The 21,290-nt window shown below is 47.7% G+C and overlaps 1 protein-coding gene across 2 annotated transcripts; it reads right to left on the bottom strand.

The window, feature by feature from the left end:
* Positions 1-1,865: 1,865 nt before the first annotated feature.
* On the bottom strand, positions 1,866-20,414 carry SPINT1 (serine peptidase inhibitor, Kunitz type 1). 2 transcript variants are annotated; one of them, XM_036384836.1, is made up of 11 exons: positions 20,322-20,414; positions 19,690-20,176; positions 12,020-12,171; positions 10,488-10,626; positions 9,226-9,396; positions 8,522-8,548; positions 7,481-7,606; positions 6,537-6,587; positions 5,560-5,730; positions 4,838-4,894; positions 1,866-3,810 (listed from the first exon to the last, which is right to left on the bottom strand). In XM_036384836.1, exons 2-11 carry the CDS (start codon positions 20,117-20,119, stop codon positions 3,614-3,616), a joined length of 1,521 nt encoding a protein of 506 aa, XP_036240729.1. In that variant the 5' UTR covers positions 20,120-20,176; positions 20,322-20,414; the 3' UTR covers positions 1,866-3,613. The 2 variants fall into 2 exon arrangements, with proteins under 2 accessions (XP_036240729.1, XP_036240730.1); XM_036384837.1 differs by lacking the exons at positions 4,838-4,894; positions 5,560-5,730; positions 6,537-6,587 and having other exon boundaries at positions 19,690-20,149.
* Between the last annotated feature and the right edge of the window lie 876 nt (positions 20,415-21,290).

The raw sequence follows: 21,290 nt of genomic DNA, 5'->3' as shown, positions 1-21,290 counted from the left end.
TCTTTCCCCCAGCTTTAGAACTCTTCTTTTTAACCAGAATGAAAACAGTTTGGTCTCAAAACCAAAATAATTTCTTCCTTAGGCAATAAATTAGGCCTGAGGGCCAAAGCAACTTATCAGAAAGTTTCCCCCCACTGCAGCTTTTGTGTGTGGAACAGTACTCTGGCCTGCCACTGTGGAGCCATCCCTTGTTGTATCAGGGCAGCTGCTGCATTGGTTTGCAGAACCATGGTGCCCTGGAAGCCAGAGACACACACACGATGTTTAGCTGTGAGCTAATGCTTCCTGTATCCAGGCCAGTAAGCCACACAAACCCGTGAGGTCCTCTCCAGCCTGCTGGGATAATCTCAGCCTCAGAAGGAGGCGAATCCTCCTTCCTGACAATCCAAGCAAGGTGACTAAACAGCTTTGCTGGTCAGGAAGGACAGAGAAGTTCCACAGTTATCCTTCTGCAGAGGTGGGCACCACCAGCAGGCAGACTGGACAATGTGAAGGAGCAGGAATTTCTCCTCAGTGAGGCAGCAGCTCCTGGAGTCTGGCAGGAGCCTGACTCCTCAAGGCTTGCGAACAACCCTTTGGAAAACACTGACCAAGGCATTGTCTGTGTACACTGCAAGGACAAGGGGCAGGTCCAGAGCTCAGAGCCTCCTGCCCTGAACCAGCCAGCAGCTTCACACAGCTGCATGTTCCTGGCAGCTGGGGAACATGGAGGATGTGCTCCCTGTCTGACACAGCCAGTGCAATGGGGCAGCTCAGCTGTCACTGAACACTGCTCTTGCTTGGGCAGTGAGGCAGTGAGGCAGCCTCCCCTCACTGCTGGCCCCTGAGGAGTGGGATTCCCATTTTGCAAAGTTTCAAACTCTGGGCTCTTGTTCCAATCTGAAAATTTCCAAGAGCTGAGATGTCCTGGGAAGCAGGAGCCCTTGTGTCAGGTGGGGGTGCAGGGGCTGAAGGCAGGTGGGATCTGGGGGGAGCAGGCCCAGAAGCCTCACGGAGGAGGGCTCAGGCCAGACCTGCAGCCCCCAAAGGGCTGTGTCCAACACCAGGGGACACAAAGGTGTGCTGTAAGCGAAAGAGACTGCAAAGCACGTACCTGCCTGTCTCTGGAGACTGTCACGAGTGAAGCACTCGTGGTTTCAGTGGCGCTCCCAGGCCAGGGGTCACCGCCGGGAGGGGAGCGGTGACCCCATCGGCCCAGCTGAGCTCCCGGAGCAGCACTTCAGGGGACAGGAGGGATAATGTCTGCACTTACACCTCTAAGTGGCTGGAGATGGCACGATGGGAGGGCTGCTGTAGAGTGCATGCTCATGCCAGAGCAAAGCCCACAGCCCAGAGCAGAGTGCGGGCAGAAAGCGTTCCTGCTGCAAGCACTCGGAGCCCAGCCAGGGTGGCCGGGGCAGTGGTGCAGGGCAGGTCCACCTGGCTGCTGGGCAAACTCACTGCCAATTAGCCAGTAACACTTAGCTGACTTTACATCGCAGTTCTTGAGTGATCACCAGCCTGAAGACACAGCTAGAGCAACTCCTGTCTAAAGAATAGTGTCTGCTTTTGGTTTCAGACCCAAAGCCCAAACCAGTCTGACCAGCTGGAACCCAGTTTCAGGTTACACCCTGCCTTGCTCTCTGGGTGACTTAGTGGGTAATAATCTTTCTCCCAGAACACCTCCTGCAGGAGTTTCCTCTTCAGGTACCCACATATGTTGCACCCCCGCTTGCAGCCCTCCCCACGGCAGGGGCCCGCTGCTGCAGCAGCTCTCCCGAGATCCCACAGCTGGGGCAGATGAAAGGCTGTGAGATAGCAGGCATGGGAACTGTACCTGCACCCTCTGTGGGCCATTGCTCTTCAGACACCACTCCCAAGCCAGATAAGACAAACATCTCTTTATTATCAGAGTAAGCACACAAAAAAATAAATCAAGACATTAGGTTTATTGCATAGGCCACGATAGGCTGTGGGAAAAACAAAGAGATGGAAGAAATGATATGAGACAGGTCACAAAAAGGAGGAATCTGACCCAGGAATGCTGAGGCAGATGCCTGTGCTGGGGAGACGCCTGCAGTCAGAATGCCAGCAGACTCTGGGCAGCAGTTTCTTTCCTTTCAGCCCAGGCATCAGACCAAGGAGGCAGCTCCCCTGCCACTGCACTTGAGAGGACCTGAGCCATGTCCTGAGCTGGGAATGCCTTCACCAGAGCATTCCAGAACCACTCTACCCTTGGCCCTGAGAGTCCCAAGCATTTAAACTAAAGTCTGTACATAGATTTATGCTTCTCATGCTATGCTTCTTACACACACGCACGCACACACACACACATGCACACACACTGGTTTCCTCTCTCTTCACAGCTGTTTTCCAAGAGCAGCAGGCACTGGAAGTTTAGGGATTGATGCCAGCCCCACAGCTGACAGCACATCAGGCCTTTCACAAAGAGCTTCTTCTGCCTCAACAGAAATCCTCAGCTCACTGAGGTACAAGTCTGGACCAGCAGATGCAGGACAAAGCTCAGAAGCATCTCAATGCAAAGGGACTACAGGAGAACATATAGGACCAGGACTGGGAACAGGACATTGGCAAAGTGGGGATTTCACATGCTGCCTTGGGGCCAGACATGAGCTTTGGACCTGCCTGAGCTGGGCTGGGCTCATCTTGCATCAGAAGGGACAAGCCAGCAGGAGCAAGGAAGCCTGTGGATATTAGCTGGTGGTATCCAGCCCACTCCTGTGCTCTGGGAGACACCAGGGACTCAGGCCAGGCAGTGTGCTCACAGGAACATGCAGTGAAATCAGAGCTGCAGCTTTCCTGCACAATCAGCAGGAGAAGTATGGACATTTACTTCATGTGAGAATAAATAGATATTTTCTCAATGTGTTTGGGTTCAGACTGAACACTGGGAAAGTAACCAGGGCAACTCACAGAGAGAAAAATGGTGAACGTGTACTGTACACAGGAGACTGAAACACAGCAGCCAGCCAGCAAAATGTCTAGGTATGCTTTTCTGTTAAAAAACAAAGCCTAGTGACTTAAGCAGGTATTTCTGTTTCTGTCCATGTTGAAAACAGGAACTGCCAGAGAGTGTCAGAGAGCCCTTGGATCAGGTCTGAATGATTATGTGAATCCCACAGACCTCAAGGGATGCACCACGACCAGGTAGACTGTTGAAAGGCAGGGCACCTTGCAGAAGGGGAGGAAAATACAAGTTGAGTGGCAGAAAGTGACACTGAAAACAAATTGCTGGCTCTGGTGAGCTTGCACCATTCACCAACATGAATGCTACACAGATCCAGTTCCAGACTCCTTCAGGAAGTTGAGCAAAGTGCCCCAGGTTTGAGCAGGAAGAAAGATGTAATTCAGAGTTTCACTGGATTGTTTGAGGTTAGGAATGGATGGCTGTCAGAGAGCAACAGAATGCTCCCAGTTCCTCACTTTGCAGAGCAGCCATTTAGCCTAGACAATCACAAATAGTAGTACTGCCAAATCACAGTTGAATCTTGGCCTGATGCTCCAAATGTCTTCTCAGAGAACGAGTCCTTCAGGCACAGACCTGTGTCTAAAAACAGAGCCCCAGAAGTTTTGGGGAGTGCCCTAGTGCTGAGCTGGAGAAAGAGGCTGTAGGTCAGACTGGTTTGATGCCACTGCTGTAGAACAGACGCTCAGTGTCCTCTGTGGTGGAGAGGGTTGAGTTGGTAGCAGTGGGAGGCTGACGGCGGTGGCTGCTCTTCTTCCTTTTCTTCAGGAAGAAGTAGCCAATGAACACCAGGACCACCATGATGCAGATCCCGAGGAGCACAGCAATCACTACCTCAAAGGCACCTGCAGGAATACATGAACACAATTAGAAGGGATGCTCCACAAACTCTGATGCAGCAGGAGTGGCCAGGATGAGGCAAGCACAAAAGCCACTGCAGTAATTGTGCTGGCAAAGAGGCAACAGCTGACATGGCAGCACGGTGGTCACTGCACAACCGGCAGAGAAGAAAGAGGCAGCTGCATGCCACAGCCAGCCTGTGGCTCCCTAACGATAGTTCCCATCATCGTTTCCCAGATGCACCACGCCCTCTAAAGGCTGTTCCGCGACTTTGGCAGGCTTGGCCCTTTGACAACCCTAGGAATATCAAATCCTTCTGCAGCAGCAGCCTTGTGCCATCCCTCAACAGGGAGACCACCAAAGGGTGGTCACAGAAGGCACCTCCTGGCTGGGACAACACCGAGGGAGTGAGCTATGGAGGATAGGCTGAGTTTGTGGGAAAGTACTCTTGGCATTGGTGTGAGGACTTCTCCAACCCAGCAAACCCTTGCCTCATCAGTGGAGACAGTCAAACATGATGCTTTTGAGTGTGAATTCAAGGATTAAATCAATCTCTAGGATTTAAGAACAATAACCTTCATGTGACATTTTTAAAAGAATTTGTATTTCAGTAACATTGGGCTTTTTTAGTGCTGTAGAGAGGTCATCACATTTCCCCACAGTCTAGCACTTGATATTATTCACATATCCACTTGAGCTTTCTTTCTTGTAGAAGTTCGTAGTCCTTATGTGAAACCGGTCCTTAGGAAGAGTTTTACTTCCCATTTTTTGATGTTGGACAGTGGAACATTCATGCAAGTTGATGGGAAGAAAAACAGGAGCCTCTGTAAGAGCTACAGGAAAAAATTGACCACAGCTGCACAGTGCACAGAAGCACCTCTTGCCACTGCCAGCATCCCACAAATCCCACACTGCTCCCCCAGCTTCAAAAGGGGTGTGGGAGAGAAGGCTACTCTTTGCAAGGAAAGACAAAGTATTTTTCAGGACAAGGAGAAGCAACAAGAAAGATTGGTTGGGAGAATTGTTACTCACTTAGCATAGCAGTTTGGGACTCAAATGATTCCCATCTTCGGCCAATGACATCTGCTTCTGAATTGGAACACAGAGGAAAGAAAAAAGGTTTTACAAAGAAGGCTGGAACAAGGGATAAGACAGGTTTCTGAGGAGCATATTTCCAGTGCTCTGAAGTGACTGAAGGCACACAGCATCCCTCCTTGACAGCCAAGGTACTGAGCCCTCAGGGTGGGCTGTGAGGCCCTGTGTAGCTGAGGGAGGTAGTTTGCCTCTTAGCAGATACAGTTTGGCAGTATTCTTCCTGTTGGCCTCCAAAGCAATATGTACCAAGTGTACAGTGTAACCCTTTCCCTGTTTTGTTTAAAGCTTCAGGCTAGTATGTGTCATTGAGGATTTTCTCAATTTCTCCCCTCTCACTTGGGGAGACCTGGAGCCAAGATACCAGGTTAGATTCTCTTCAAAGCAGATATATCTCTGGCTAGTTTTGTTATCTTCCTTTGTCTCTTCTTCAATATCAGCACCCAAAATGCTTTCCAGCTCTGTGAAATGACAGGCTGCATTGCAGAAAGATGCTGTAGATCCTCCATAGACCATACTGTGGGTCATGGCCAGGGTTTGACAGCAGAGCAGCTTTGACTGAAAGCTCCCAAGGCACTGCCTCTTTGGGACCACAGAACTTAATCCGAAGTGGGTTTCCCAGTTTGATCAGTAAAACTCCAGCCCCCACTATGTATGCTTACTTGTGATGCCTGAACATGATTTCATGCACTCTTCCTCTTGTTCAAAGTTGTTGCTGTTGCCACCACAGCCCCCATAGGTGAAGGGGTCACATTTCTCCAGGAATGGGTTGTAGTACCAGCGGGAGATGCTCTCAGTGCACTGTCCAGTATCAGGCAAGTCCAAACAGTGGCCTGGCAAAGCAAGGCAGAGGTGCTTTAGCCCAAGCAGTGTCTTCCCAGAGCAGAAAAATTTTCTGCTCACAACAAAAGGGCACAAGCACCATGGCAGAGGAAATCCATAGCTGGAACAGTGGCTCTCAGGTCCCCACTGCTCAGTTGCCAGCTAGCCAAATTTGCAATGCAAAGGTGAGCTGGCACCTGCCATAAATCCAACTAGCAAGCAGAAAAAGGAACTTCAGAGTAAGGAGCCATGGTAAACCCTGGATTCACTCCCCTGTGGAAATGACCTGTCCTCCCTGGGAGGCAGAAGGGAACATGAAGAGCCTAGACACACAGAAACTACAGATCAGCTCAGGTCACCTCTACAACCCAGCTGCATTTAAGTGACTTGGAATATATTCTTTTAGCCCTGTGATAGGTCTACTGTCTACAGTTTAATAAACAAGGCAAAGATATGGGATTGAGCACAGACATTGCTGTGTCCCCCACACTGCTTTGGTTGGCACTATTTAAAACAAAAAAAAAGCAAACTGTGCTGCAGGCTTGTGTACAGGCCAGGTACTGTGCCCAGCAAGCAACATGCATCAGACCTACCTGGATGGAAAAAGCTTAGGCAGGAGAGTGAATGCCTGCTGCCAACAGCTGTCCTCAAGGTGAGAGAACAGGCCCTTGCTCATTTTCAGTACAGGGACTATCCAGATGCTACACCTGGTTTTGAATTCATAGAGGGAAGCAGTTTTACCATGGAACAACAAACTGAAGAAAAAACCAAAAGCTGGCAGAGGTCAGCCTAAGTACTCTGGATGGCACATACATACCTTGCTTATGTGTGACATTGATTTTCTGCAGCCTATTGAACTCACGAGCATCTGCAAGGGAAACATTTCATGTTGCTTTTCTCACTAGTTGAAAAGAAATGCCTCTGTCCATGCAGACATGGGCAGACAGGGCTTTCCTGCACCTTCCTTTGCTATCACGAGCCAGAGGAAGGGAGATATCATTTGATGTTCTTATGTATCTCAAAGCCATGAGAGGAACATGGGAAAAATAAAATGTAGTAGCAAGAAACTCTTCCTAATTTTCAATTCATATATACAGAGACAAAACTAAGGAAAATAAAGGCTACTTTCTTATTTTTGTTTTCCATCAAGAAGTATGGAAAGAGTCACTCCAGTCCAGGTTTTAAGAACTATAAAATAGTACTAGTGCAGAATATACAAGAAGGCGAGAGATGCATCATAGGCTTGCAAATCTAAAAAGGCAACAAAACACCCACACATAGGAAAGAGATTATGGGAATTCAGAAGAGGTGAGGAGGGATGGAAGAAGGGAGAAGATAGGGTGCATTTACATTAGCATAAGAAGATATTAAGGGGACTGTGCCACAGGACAGACTTGGAGAAATAGTGGTTTCCTTCCCCATTTCCCCACTCTAAGAGAGCGGGTAAGGACATTCAGTGAGAAAAATATTGAAAGGGGACAGAAAGACAGGCCTGAAGTCTTACAGATAGGTGCAGAGAAGAGACTCAAAGCCCATTTAAGAGGCAGGAAACATCATAGAAGGAAGGTCATCTCTTGCAGTCAGCAGAGATACAGGACATGGCAGAACCTGCAAACAGTAATACTGTGGAAAGAGATAGTGCAGGGTCAGGAGTTAAGAACAGAGGACATCAAACAGTATTGACTCAGCACCTGTAACTTACATTGGACCCATTCCTGGGCAGATGGTAAAGTTGTCTGAGCCAGAATTTAAAGTACTTACATTGCTCACAGTACATCTCATCCGATTCATCAGCACAGTCGGGAGTTTCATCACACTCCAGATAGGCATCAATGCAGCAACCATCCTTGCATCTGAAGAAGGGGGCCTGACAGTTCCCATTGCATACTGCACCAGAAACAGTTCAGATAGCTCATTAAAATTCATTGTTTCTCCCTGCCAGATGCTTTACAAAGGACTTAAAAGCTGCTGATAGGGCTGGCAAACAAGAAACAAGGCAGACTGGTAAAGGTCTCTTCTCAATGCCACCCTAAACCCCCCCAAAAAATTCCTGTTTATAAAGGAAACATTACTCTGGAAACAGCCATGTTTCCTCTCAGAAAGAAGTACATAGCAGGTGAAAGCAAGAATAAGTTACTCAGGAAGAATATGGAGACATTGCCCAAGCATGGGGGATTAAATTAGGAAAGCCAAACTGAAACCTGCACACTGGGCTGCAAAAGCTTCAAGCCACTTTGCTCTAGAGGTGGTCCCAAGTGCTGAGTATTGTGCCCAGTTCTCAGCTCCCCAGTGTCAAAAAACATTGGCATACTAGAATAAATCTCAGCAAGAGCCTGGGGCACAAGACCTCGCATGAGGAGAAGACAGAGATTATAGAAGAGACATTCATTTTGGAGCACAGTAGTAGGATGAGCAGCAACAGACAGGAGTTGCAACAAGGGAAAGCAATTCAGTATAAGGGGAAAAAATTATAATGAAGGTCATCAAACACTGGCATGGTTGGACCAGACAAAGTGTAAAATCTCCTTTTTCAGAGATACCCAAAACTGAACTGGATAAAGAGCTGAGCAACTTAGTGTGACTCAAACCTGGGCCTGCTTTCAGTAGTGGGTTGGATCAGATGACCTCTAGAGGTAATCCCCAACCTAAATTATCCTATGACATGAAAGTGAAAGGCTTACTAAAGAAATTACTCTCCAGTGCCTCACTTTCCACAGAGTCCTAATCAAAAGCCACAGGAATGGACATGAGACACTCAGCCCAAGCTTGCAGTAGGATTACATTGGCCTATGGGAGACTCACCTGGCTGTTGTCGCCCACCAACAGAACCTGAAGAGACAAGGGGAAAAATAAAATAAAATAAACTTACCACAGCATTTTTTCAGCTTAAGATCAGCTTTATATTGCCTTCATGTATCACATGAGAAGAGCATATTTTCTGGAAGGGGGCCCTGGATTACAGAGGTGAAATATGGATGCCTACTACTCAAAGATCCGGATGAGCCTGTACCTATGTGAGGCAAGCCTGGAGAAGTACAGGGGAACTTCCTACCACAAGGTAGACCATTTCCAAATTGTCTTTCTTTTCCAAGGCTTTAGCCTCCTTCTTAAGCTGTGCACTGCAATGGGCCTGGCAGAGGCTCAGCCCATTTATCTGAGCAGCACTAAATTGTTCTCAGTGGCTTGAGGGTGGCAATGAGGGAGATTAACTTCATTTCTGGCGCCCAACTGCAAGATGCTGCTCTCTGAATTTAGGCTTCAGATGCAACACAAAGATTGGATGAGGGCTTCTGCAGCCAGAGGAATACCAGGGACACTGTCCAGGGCTTTAGGAGCTGGCTCAGATACGTTGGCAGCCCAAGACAATGACTGCCCATCCACAATTAGCCCAGTCTCCTCAGCTTACTGGGCTCTAATTAGGTGTCAGCCAAGAGGCTGCAGAACTTATCCATAGGGTCATCCCAATCCTATGAGAAAGAGGGATGCTGGATTTTTGAAGTACTCACCTCTGACATTCTTGCAGGCGAGTTCACACTCCTCTTCCCGTAAGTAGTTATTCTTGTTGGGTTTGCAGCCACCAAAAATGAACTCCTCACACTGCTGAAGGCTCGGGTTGTAAAACCAGCGTGGAAAAGATCCCCGACACCAACCCACCTTCTTTGGGGTCAAACAATGCTCTATCAAGAAAGTTAACAAAAGGGTCTGGGTTAGATAAGTCCTTTGGAAGACTTTCTGTTTTGTATATGTGAAGGCAAACAAAAAACTTCCAAAGGACATGTCTGAAAGGTTTATAAAATCTTGATCAACATGGAGGAGAGTAGGAAATCACAGAATTCATTTTTTTATATGAAAGGGAGGGTCACAAAACCTAATTAAAAGGTGGTACATCCATAAAAAAAAAAGGAGCTGCATCCCCACACAGCTCATAGTTAAGCTGTGAAACTCCTTGCTTCAGGAGGTTGCTGCTTTTCAAAGATTACATGAGGCCAAAAAGGGATTCCTACATGGTTATTGAACACAAAGACACCATCTTCTGCTTAAAAACATCTCCCAGCTGCAAAATCCTTGGGGATTACTCAAGCATAGTAGAGATTTACTGATAGCATGTAATGTTCTTGCACTCTTTCCAAAGTACCAACCTCTGCACACTGTTGAAGGCAGTGTATTGGACTTTGGTCAGACCTTTAGCATCACTTGACATAACTGCTCTTATATTTTTATGGTACCTGAGGTAGGAGACATCCCCTGTTTAGCTACTAGTCAACCATTTGTCCAAGAACTCCTCACTCCTAATACACTTGAAATGTTAAACATTTTCATCATTAAATAATGCTATTAAAGAAAAAAAAAATCCAGGGATACATTGAATGTCCTGCAGATGAGTCCACCTACCCTGCAAGCTAAGGGCCTTCACAGCAAAACCAAGAGTCAACAAAACCTTTCATGTTCTCCTGTTTTGCAACCTCAGTTGCACCCCAAACTTCATCCACTCTGGTGTCACCCAGCAGAGAGCAACGACAGGCAGAGCAGATGGGGTTATTGCAGGCACCATCTCCTGCAAGGGTCCATGAAAACTCCAAAATAGATCACTAAGAATGCAGAGACCTTGCACTACTAGTGCAGGCTATTACTGGGAAAAGCTGACATGCAAGTCCAGGCTCTTGGTTGTGCTCTTCTCCCATCCACCCCTCTGAGAAAAGCACCAGTAAGGCCAGAGCAGCACCCAGGCTCGAGGACTCCAGGTAGACATGTGTGGGCTCAGCCTCACCTTCTGTCTGCTCAGAGCTCAGCACCACAATGGTGATGTTGGTGAAGTCTTGCTGCTGTGCAGTGTCTGTGACAGTGAGCTGGAAGACGTAAGTCCCCACCTGGAGGTTGGAGATTTCTACCTGATCTTCTTCGTGCTTCTGAGAATGCAAAAGAAAGGCTTATGTAGGAGAAAAGTACTTCTAAGGAAGAAGTGACTGAAACTATGCAAGGTCCATATTCCTGTATTAGGGAGAAAGGAACTTGGATGGAAACCTTCGAGCAGATGTCTGGCATGAAAAATGTCTCAGTACTAGACAATCCCCTCAAACCCACGGACTGGTACCCAACTGCAATGGAGAGAGAACAAGTACCACAAGCATAATCAGATACTTCATGGTTTGGGGCATTGTGAAAGCACAAGGGAAAATAAAACTCTTTAGAGAGAACAGAAATACCTGTAGTTTTTACTTAACTTTTTAAAACTCAAAACCTATTATGAATCATTTACTTAGTACATAGGGAATAAGGTAGCTGTATTTAATTATTTTGTCAGAGGAGAAAGCTACAATATTATTGACACAAACTTTTCTTTTATATTTACAATAGAATTGGACATTCATTTCCATGCTATCTCTGGTTTTGATTAGGTTTCAAAAGAACACAGCCTTGCCATATATAATTTTTATGTAGTTAATACAGTGTAATATTAGGGGACCTCCCCCCCTCCAAGGAAGTTGCTTTGGTTGGGCTAGGGCAAAGGGAAAAGGAAAGGAGCACTTGCTGGATTACACAGACCCCTTGGCACTTTAGAGCTCATCACTGCTGATGTTCCGAATCACTTGTGGGCCTGATGTACTTGTTTGCTAATTCTTCCAAAAGGTGCAAGAACTCCACATCAACCCCATGGCTTCCCAAAGCATTTTGCAGAAGTTTAAAATAAATAATTTGCCCTTCTAAAGCCACAATTCACTTTTAACATCTAGCACATGGGCAGCGTTCACACCCCAGAGATCTTGGATTTCTGCTCCAGCTCAGATAGAATAGGAGGAAGAAAACAATTTCAAGAGAGGCAAAGTCCAGGAAAAGCCCCAGGAGAACAGAAGCAGAGCCCGAGACCAGATTGTTCAGAGACAGAAGAGGAAATAAACTAAAGTGGACAGAGTAAAACTAAGAGAAGGCCCTTCACTTAACTACGGGATCTTGGGACCAGAGGCAGATCTTGCATGGAAGCTTAGCCCTCTCAGCTCCTCCCACCCAGGCAGGTCAGGTGTTGCTCAGGAAGACTTGTGACAGCATCCTGTGCAGGGAGCCTGAGACCTAATGAGGCCAAAAATGACACTTCTAAATGTGTGTGAGACCGGGAGGGCAACCGCAAGGATCGCTCCATAGTTTTTGGAAACAGGCTCCTGCATGGACTGGCTTGAAAAAGGAAGGACAAGGTGAACTTTAAGTCAAGCTTTAAGGTGACATTTAAGTCAAGGCTCTGACTGATCAACCTAGTGCAGAACACAGGTGCCATGAGCAAGCTGCTTATTCCCTGCAGCTCCCTACCTTCATCTCCGCAGAGGGGTCGCCAAGGATCTGCTTCCATTCATAGCTGACTATCCCATGGTCATCCGTGCTCTCTGTGCCTCTCAGCATCACTGGCTCCCCTGGCTGTACCCTCATGTCCTTGACAGCACGGGCTATTGGAGGGTGGTCATCTGCAGAAGAAATGTAGAACAAGGCTTGGGTAAGAGGCTGAAGGGTCCAGTCCTTGTCTCCACTACAGGAAGACAAGGGAAGGGGATTCTTCCAGGCTAAATCAATCCAGACTTTAACTGCTAAAAGGAAAACATATTTATACAGCTGTACCCCTTGCGGCCTGAGCAAGCAATAGGCAATCAGTACCGTTATTAGTGCCCTCACTAATTTAATAAGTCCACAACCCACTATGGCAGTCTCTTTGAGCCAGCTGGCTCCCTGGGCACTTCTGTCCACAGGAACCACCATAAGAGGGTGGCCCTGTGGCTACAGCCATTGTGCTCCTGAGAGTGGGACCACATCCTTGCAGAAGAGCACAGAGGAATGCCCACCCTTCACTTGGCCAGATGGCCTGATGTGGGTGTTGAAGAATGTGGGACTGACTCCCATCATTCCTCCCACTATCTCTAAGCATTACATCAGTGTATTTAGCCAGAGCTATACAATGTGGGACTTGGATGGGAAATATTTCTCTTCCAGCTCATGTTCCACCCCACTCTCTGACATACATGCTTTTAAAACTGCACAAAAAACCATTCATGAGATTGTTATTTTTGTACTGTTTCACAGATTATCTTACCAGTAACTTCCATGATCTATTAAATGTTTTTCCAGCCTGGAAGTACAAGAGGTGTAAACTGATCCCTGCCCATGCCAGCAAGAACAGGCTATACAATGACACCACTGAGCCTGACTCATAATTCCTTCTGACCTGAACGTCTCTGATTGCAGGCTTTGTGCATAGCTCAGCCCATAAAACTCCACCTGGTAGCACCTGTACCAAGTCCAAGATTCAGTGTTCCAGCTCAGCCTGAGTCTTTTGTAAAGGCATCAACTATCATTCATAAGCTAGATAGAAATCACTCTGCCATTACACTGTTCTATCAACTGTGACTGAAGGAGAGGATTAGTGTCCAAACCCCTTAGAAAATTACTCCATTAGCTGATTATTTTCACTGATGCAGACTTGCTCCTAATTTCCTGTTTGAATTCTGTGTGTCTGGATTCAGATCCCAGCTGCTGACTCTTGCTGCAGTCTACTGAAGGCATATGTAATACAAGGCATATGTACAAACAAACCTGACATTAAAACAGGCCACTTAGTTCTTTTGTCACCTTGTACACACCACTGCAAGCTCTGGAAAGGGGTCACATTCCTGCCATTCCTGCCAGGCAAACACCAGGAGCCCAGCAGGGAGAAAGGCAGCCTACTCCCTGCCACTGTCCTGCCAGGGTGAGCCCAGTAGGTGGGTGCAATTGCACAAGGAAAAGACCAGTTTTTCAACAACACAGGGGCTGATCCTTAACTCGTGACTCCAAATCATGTTTTTCCTTGACATATGTAAGCATGTACACTTTGAACAAAAAATCGCAGGCCAAATATCCAGCTACTTTGGGTTGTGGGTTGCATGATCAAGTAAAAGCTCAGTTCTATTCAATGGGTCAGCAACTTCTCCAGTTCCCATTTCTGATTAGCCAAATTTACTGACTCTCTTCACACCCAGAAGAAGAGTCAAGAGTATTTCTTGATTTGTGGTGACTGCCAAGGAATAATGCTCACTAGAATTTAAGGACCTGTTTTTCAAGTCTATCCCTTTTCTCCTTAGGATGCCTGAAAGTTCAGTGACTTTGGAGTATTTCTGCCACACTGACTGCAGGAAGCCTTCCCTGGCAATGTGGCTGTTTTCCACCTGAGCTTTAGAAGCAAGTGCTGACCGACCCACAGTGAGTATCAGCAAACTGCTCATACAACAGAGACTCCACTGTTTTGCTCTGAAAGTCTGTAGGAAAAATGAAAGTAACCTTTGTTATAATGCTCTTTCGACCATGGAAAGTTTCAGCTGTAAAAGTCTGTAATTAGCAGGGAGGTTAAAGCTTTATGATGCTGTCTGTGGCATGCTTTTTACTGTGAAACATTCTCCTGGAATCACATTGTAAGCAACAATTTCCTCTCCCATTTATATAACACATTAGTAGGGGATGTAGCTTTTCTTTATGATTCCAGAGGAAAGCATGATAGAGGGACTCCAAATTGCTTAAAAAAGTTTTATTACTCATGCTCTATTCACACCCGAGACCCTGGTTTTTACTTTTTAAAAATTTCTTGTTTAAAAGCTCATGCAGTCAGTGGCTTGTCTGGCTTCACCTCAAATGAGTTAGCTTGAACCAAAATTGATGGGGGAACTGGAATTTAAAAGATATTCATTTCTACAAGGGCTTCAAAAATAAGCATCAAAGTGGGGGAGAGACCCCACTAGGGACCTTGCTATGCAGGCACCATTGAAATCCCATGGCAGAACGTACTTGCAAAGCTCACAGTTTGGAGGTTTTTCTCTTCTGGAATTCAGATATTAGCTTTTGCCCTTGAGATCTATGGAAAACCAGATTTTCTCCATTCCAGAGCTCATGCAGATACACCCTGAGTAGCTGAGACTACACAGCAATGCTTAAAAATACCTCAGAATGATTTGAGGTTATCACTAGAAAGAGAAGGAAAGCTTTCTCATAGTGACTGAGGGGCCCTACAGCCCTCTGCTGACTGCTGACTCCTGCTTTGCAGGAGCAACCTGCAAATGAGACAAGTGTGGTATGCACCAGGGACAAAAGCCACTGCTGAAGCCACTGACCAGGCCAGGAGCAGAGACAGGAGCAAAAATGAGGCCACCCAAATTCTAGCATCCATGAGACACAGGACCTTGGAGATTTCAAGTGTCAGAAGCCAGCAGAACCTGTCTGCTGCAAAAGAAGTTGGGCAGCAGTGTGGCTCTTCCCACAAATGTTAAACTTCTGCTGCTGCATTGCTTCCAGGGAAGTCATTTAAAAGTGAACAGCTTCCTCACCCATCCACACTAGAAAACTCTCCATTTCCATGGGCAGAGGTAATGAAGGATGACACTGCTGCCACAGTATTAATTTGCCTGAGGTGGAAAGAGAGAAAAGGGAACAAGGCAACGCAATGCAGTGCCTGGAGAAAGAGAAATACAGGCTCTTTCTTTAGGGCTTCATCCTGGCTGGGCAGCAAATACAGTCATGATAAAGCCATACAGTTTTCTAACAACTCCTGCACAGCCAAGCAGCTCTCAGCATTGGTTTCTAGTGGTTTTGTAATGGTTTGTAAGTGGTGCACAGAGCAGATCAACTTAACCTCTCTAAAACAATACAGTATGACTGCATGGATTATATTTTCAGAATAACATAAAATGCTGCTGTCACTAGGTTCCCTTCATCCTTCCTCAGAGTGTGGGAAACCACTCCTATTTGCTTTGGCAGGCAGAGGGAAAGACTCTCCCACAGGTATTTATGCTATTTTAGTGAAGATTGGTTTGTGCCTCCAGTCTCTTTGAGGAGACTGGAGCTCTGGAGACAGGACATGATGTAGCCACTTCAGTAAATGCTGCATGACAAATACTTATTTCACAGCAAGTGGAGTGGAAGGCCCTCATCACCCACACTGAGCACGGATCTGGACCAGCTGGTCTTCCAGGACCCTTCCAGAACACATTAGCCTCTGAATCTGTGCTGTGGGTACTGACTCTGCAAATTCCCATCTCCTGGCCTGAGCTTAAGGATGAGCAGCTGGCTCAGGGCTCAACAGCATCACCCAAAGGGGACCTGTCCCAGCTCCAGCTGTGATACCACTGCTGCTCATTTTAGTTGTCCACAGAATGGAAACCAGCATAGGACCAAACATTTGAGGAGGGATGAGCTTTACTCTTGGGGAGCTCTCCTCTTGAATTGCATTACCAAAGTTTTAGCCTGCGAATCTCCCTCCATGGTGAGGCAGGAGCAGACATATCTGATCAGAGCCCTGTGGTTCTTTCTGTCTCCCACTCACAAGCCTTGGATTCAACAGGAGTAGGAGAGCATCACTGAGCATTTCAAAACAACCACAAAAGGTTCAGTTCAAGAAATGGACAAAGGTTCAGGGAGGTTATTTTCCAGTTTCACACCCAAAACTGGTTTGCCTAGACCAGAATAAGCTGGGCTAGTTACTTAAACACTGGGCTCCATTATAACCAATAAAGTGCACGGTGAGCCTGCCCCTCCCGGATGAGCCAGGCAGAAAACTCGCACCAAAGTTCAGGCTCAGGAATCATTTAAGAAGATTGTGCCTTTTAACAATAACATCAGAGACTTCAGGCTGTACGTTAGCTGAAACAGGCAAGAGACAGTGCCAAGCTGTCGTCACCAGCTTATGAAGAACTCAGAAGCTCTTGCTCTGCAAAACACTGAAAATACATTCAGAAGATGTGCAGAATCCAGATTTCAGCTGTATTCCTTGTTGACTGTCCCCACAGGTTTTTCTGAAGTCATAACAATGTAAGAGTGGCAAGAGTGGGTTAGAGCAGGTTCCCCTGTCCCTGTGTTCACTTGCCATCCATCATTGTGGATGCTTGAAGAGAAGCAAGAGCACTGCAAGAATATGCTCTTCCAGCTACTTCCATCAGGCTCTAGAAACACTCCAAGATTAAATTTGTCCATTCAGCAGCCCCCAGCTGTGTGCTCTCTTTCAAGTGTTACCTAGTCTCCTCCTAAACATATATAAACCTCTTAATTCAACAGGTCTGCTCCCTGTAGTAGCAGTAGTAGTGTGGGTCTTATAACCTGTGACTTTTTTGTTTAATGTCACCCACTGGAATCACTAACTGGGTATTTCATTATTCACTAGAAAAAACTGCATTTAATTCTTATCAGTGCAGAGGGTGTTGAAAGAGTGATACAGGTAAAGGTTCCTAGGACACCTGACAGCAGGCATACAGGAAAGGAATGCATGATAAAGCAGCAGATAAGCTTCCTGCAGACCCTTAGGGCCAGAATCAGGGGACTGACAGTAACCCGGGATCCAGAGTAGTCACAAAACTTCATGTTTTAGCAGTGATACAATGCAACAGCAGGAAAACAACACAGTTCTGTCTCCAGTCCAAAACCTGGGCCAAGATTTTGGGAGGAAGACCTGACATGCCAAAACCAGCTTCCTTTAACGCTTGTTTCACCCGGCCTCTTCAGGCATCCCTAAAAGGTCCAGAAGCAAAAAGGCTGTAGAGCTTCCTTATGCTTCCAGGCAGACATGCTCAGTGCCCAGAGGTTCCTGCACCTGCCCCATTGTGCCCTTCCCCTTTTCCCCCTCACTGACAGCCAGGCATCCACCTTCCTGTCCAGACAGGTCCTGCATCGACCCAATTCCAGAATCATGGCTGGAAGGGCTTGGGGTTTTGCTCTGGATTTTTTTGCTTTATATCTGAATCAAAATGGACATCAACATTTTTAAGTATCTCATCAACTGCTGTAGGGAGGAGGACTAAGTTATTTCTCCAGTAACATAACTCTCTTGGTCTCTTTCCCCTGCTAGCCGTCCAGTTATTCAAACGTTTTTCAAACGTCATTCAACGTTATTCAAAAAGCTTTTGGTATCAAAGACAATGCCTAAAAAATTCAGAGAGGAGGGAAACACATTTCCAATAAAAGCACAGCACGGACATTGCAGCCTGACCCAAATAACAGCGGTGAGTGCCCAGTGTCTGTCACTACAGCTGGAGACCTGCCTGGCACCCAGCACCCTCTGAAAGACAAAGACAGCTCTAGAAGAGACCAAGCCCTTCCTACACCCACAGCAGCCCGAGGCACAAGCCCCATGTGAGTAAGGAGAGGCACCCAAACTGCATTTCTGGAGTGCTTTTCACCTCTTACTGATAAACCCTCCTGGGTCTTCCTGCTCCACCGCAGCCATGCCAGGATCGGTGAAAGGAGCACCAGGGGTGGATTGCAAGACAGCAACTTCATATTCTGGGGTGCTGCAGCTCGGTGCCATATTTTAGCAAACATGTCACTTCTGGTCCCACAGAGAGGTCAGTGACCCCGGGACACTTTCTAAAGATCTGCACACATGGAATGCCAGGTCCTGGGACCAGCCAAGAGACGAGGGGCTTGCAGTCTTCTTGTATGAGGCACTGCTCCACAGAGGTAAAGAGGCTGAATTGCTCAAGAGTACATTGTATTTTAATCTAATCTTGTGAAATCAGGATGTACTAGAGATGATGTATTCCCTTTTCCTCCTACAGCAAAGCATATAGGAGTTTAGATAGCTGCCAGCATGCCACCTCCAGTCTTGGTGATGTGGCCTTCAGTTCCTCCCTAACTGCAGCTCCTGTGAAAAGGATTTTGAGCCTGGAACAGAGATGTGGGAGAAATACTGAAACAGTCAGACACCTGACAAAAAACCCTAAAATCCAGTAGGAAGCCATGAGCAGAGACAGAGGATCAGGAGGACCACTTCTGCCACACTGCTGTTCAAACCAGCAACACCCAAGGGCCGCTTCAGAGAAGTTGTGCCCTGCTCCAAACCCCCTCACACTGCTACTCAGGATGGAGAAGTGGTCATTGTGAAGTTTGGGGCCATTTCCCACTTCCAGCACCCACAAGGCCTCAGGCTGGCACATCCCAGCAGAAGAACAAAGCTCACATCATCAAGCCATTGCACCCACCTAGATGCTCCCCTTGCCATCTTCACAGATCCTTTCCTTCCCACAGGTGGGCTGGGAGGGGGTGTGAGGAGGATTACCTATAGAGATATCCCTAACAGCCCTGCCCAGGGACCAACAAATGATAAACTGGTTATGGTTGCCAAAGACCCAGCCAGGCTAGAAACATGCCAGCCTTCTTAGGCTTCAACCAAAACAGAAGGAGGGGACAAAAGGAGAAGCTGCTGTGGTTTTAGTGTTTCTGAACACACTGCAATTCTTTGGAGATGACAGGTGACCAGCTTCAGATTAGTTCCTTTTCTGCCTGGCTCTCTGCGTCCGGGTGCAATCTTTTAGAGCAGGGAAACAGGGATTGCAGAAGAGAAACCCACCTCCAAAGGGGAAATGTTATGACCAGCTGCTCCTCTCCCAGAAGCAACAAGCAGAAACAGCCCCAACAAGCAGAGAAGTACAGACGCACCTCACCATCCAGGCTGCTGTTAAATAAAGGTAAGTGGATTGCATCCTGCCTCCAGCCCCTGAGCAATTAAGAGATTAATGCAGCCCTTTAAAACCTGGTGATGTGTAGCTTTTTAGAAGATTTCACTTTCCAACCTCAAAGGCCCAGGGGAAGGGAGAAGAAAAACACCTTTTTCTCTACATTGTCAAGTAACAAAAACTCTGACTGGTTAATCACACACTCCACCTGCTTCAAACAGGTTAAAGAGAGATTCCTTATTCATTTACTAACAAAAACTCTGACTGGTTAATCACACACTCCACCTGCTTCAAACAGGTTAAAGAGAGATTCCTTATTCATTTACTAACAAGTAGACTGAGGCACAGATCTTAAAAATGAGCACTGGGGTTTGGGAAAAACCTTTGTGGCTCATAGGATGGCCGGAGGAGCTGGCACCAAGTGACCATTAATGCTCATAGGATGGCCGGAGGAGCTGGCACCAAGTGACCATTAATACTCTTCCAGACCTGGCTTGCAGGGATCCATTACGGGCACCTTACCACTAGGTCTGTGATTCTGCATTGCCAGGTAGGAATCGTACACGTCCTTCTTCAAGAAGTTGAGAAAGCCGATCTTCCTGGCAAACCTGCAAACGAAAGCCTTCTCATAGAGGCAATTGAGGAGAAAGCAGCCCTGGATGCGGTCTTCCTCCGAGCGCGGGCCCTGCTCCACGAGAGCCAGGTTACAAGCGGGGTCCTTACAGCAGGCTCGCATGCAGTCCCTGCTCCGATGCACCATGGGGGACGACAAGAAGGTGGCTCCATTCTGGACGGAGGCGTCTGTGTCCAGCACCCAGTCCGGCAGCCCTGCCGTGAAGTCCTCCAGGCACATCTCACCGAAGGGTTTTTCCTTCTGCCCTTCGCCCAAGTGCAGCACCAGCACCAGGCAGACCCAGGGTACAAACCACGGACCCGGACTCCTTCTGGCCATCTTGGCTTGACTTAAGACTTCAGTCCTTTCCTAAAGGAAGGGAGAAGACATATGGAGCTAAGAGGGACAGCGTTCAGGTGCATGACCACCCGGGGCGAGAGGGAGCCGGAGCATGGCCGAGGCTGCGCTCCGGACTCCGGCTCGCCCCGAGGTAGCCGGGGCGCCCCTGCCCCTGAGCCCAGGCATGTGCTCTCAGCCCCACCTGGGCGCTCTCGCTCAGCTGCTGCGGGAGGGAGCGGGGTGTCCCCGCCGCCCCGCTGTGCCTTCACCCCTCAGGTGCGCCTTCAGCTGCGTCCAGCGGAGACAAAGGCTCGGCGAGCACAGGAAGTGAAAACCAACTCCCTGAGAGAGTGGGGAAAAAAAAAAAATCCAGTCACTCCCTTGCATGCTGAATTGCGTAAGAGGAAGGGGAGGAGAGGCAAGCTGATACGATCTTCTACTCCCCTTGGAGCAGAGCCGAGATGGATTCTCTCGCTGCCGCAGGTGCGAGGGCAGCCACTGCAGAGGAGCATCCCACCTGCTGGGTGCTAGCTGCATCCCCGTGCTAAGGATGCTCCAGAGGAACTGAAAGCCGAGAAGCAGGCGATCTGTGCCGTGTGGCAGTCGCCCTTGTGCTCGGTGTGGTCACCGGCACCATTAGCCCGTGTCTCGCTAACCCAAATGAGTCAGCCTTGCAGCCCTGCCTGCAGTGCTCACCGCCGCTGCTGCTGCAAGAGATTTTGTGCTCAGTGCAGGCATCCCGAAATCATGAATTCCCTGCTCTTGGGACACGGTATTTTTTGGTTTTTACAGCGAAAGCCCTTGGGATCGTACCTGGAGGCTGCCTGAATGGCAGGACCCCTGCTACCCCAGCAGTGAAAATCTAAAATAATCACCCCCCCCCCACTCATGAGCAGCACTTCATTGTTCTCCTCAATCTCCTACAGGTTAGCTGTGGTCCATTTGTAGTGCCTTTGCCTTGCAGGACGGTGCTGTTTGGGGCCACACGAATGCAAAGGCTGCCTGTCCATATATTTATTTCCCCCCTTCATGCTTTTACTTGCAGATCCATGATCAAATTCCTCTGTTCAACACATACACCTGTGTCATCCACCCCTCTATGTGTAAACAGTCCTAAAACCCCTGGGCAAACTGCTCTTATCCCTCTGTCATTGTCCTTAGGGAGGCTGGG

This window comes from Molothrus ater, chromosome 6 (assembly GCF_012460135.2).
Source record: "Molothrus ater isolate BHLD 08-10-18 breed brown headed cowbird chromosome 6, BPBGC_Mater_1.1, whole genome shotgun sequence".
Classification (NCBI taxonomy): domain Eukaryota; kingdom Metazoa; phylum Chordata; class Aves; order Passeriformes; family Icteridae; genus Molothrus; species Molothrus ater.
Note: the sequence above shows the minus strand (reverse complement) of the source record. Positions and strands in the feature narration are given on the sequence as shown.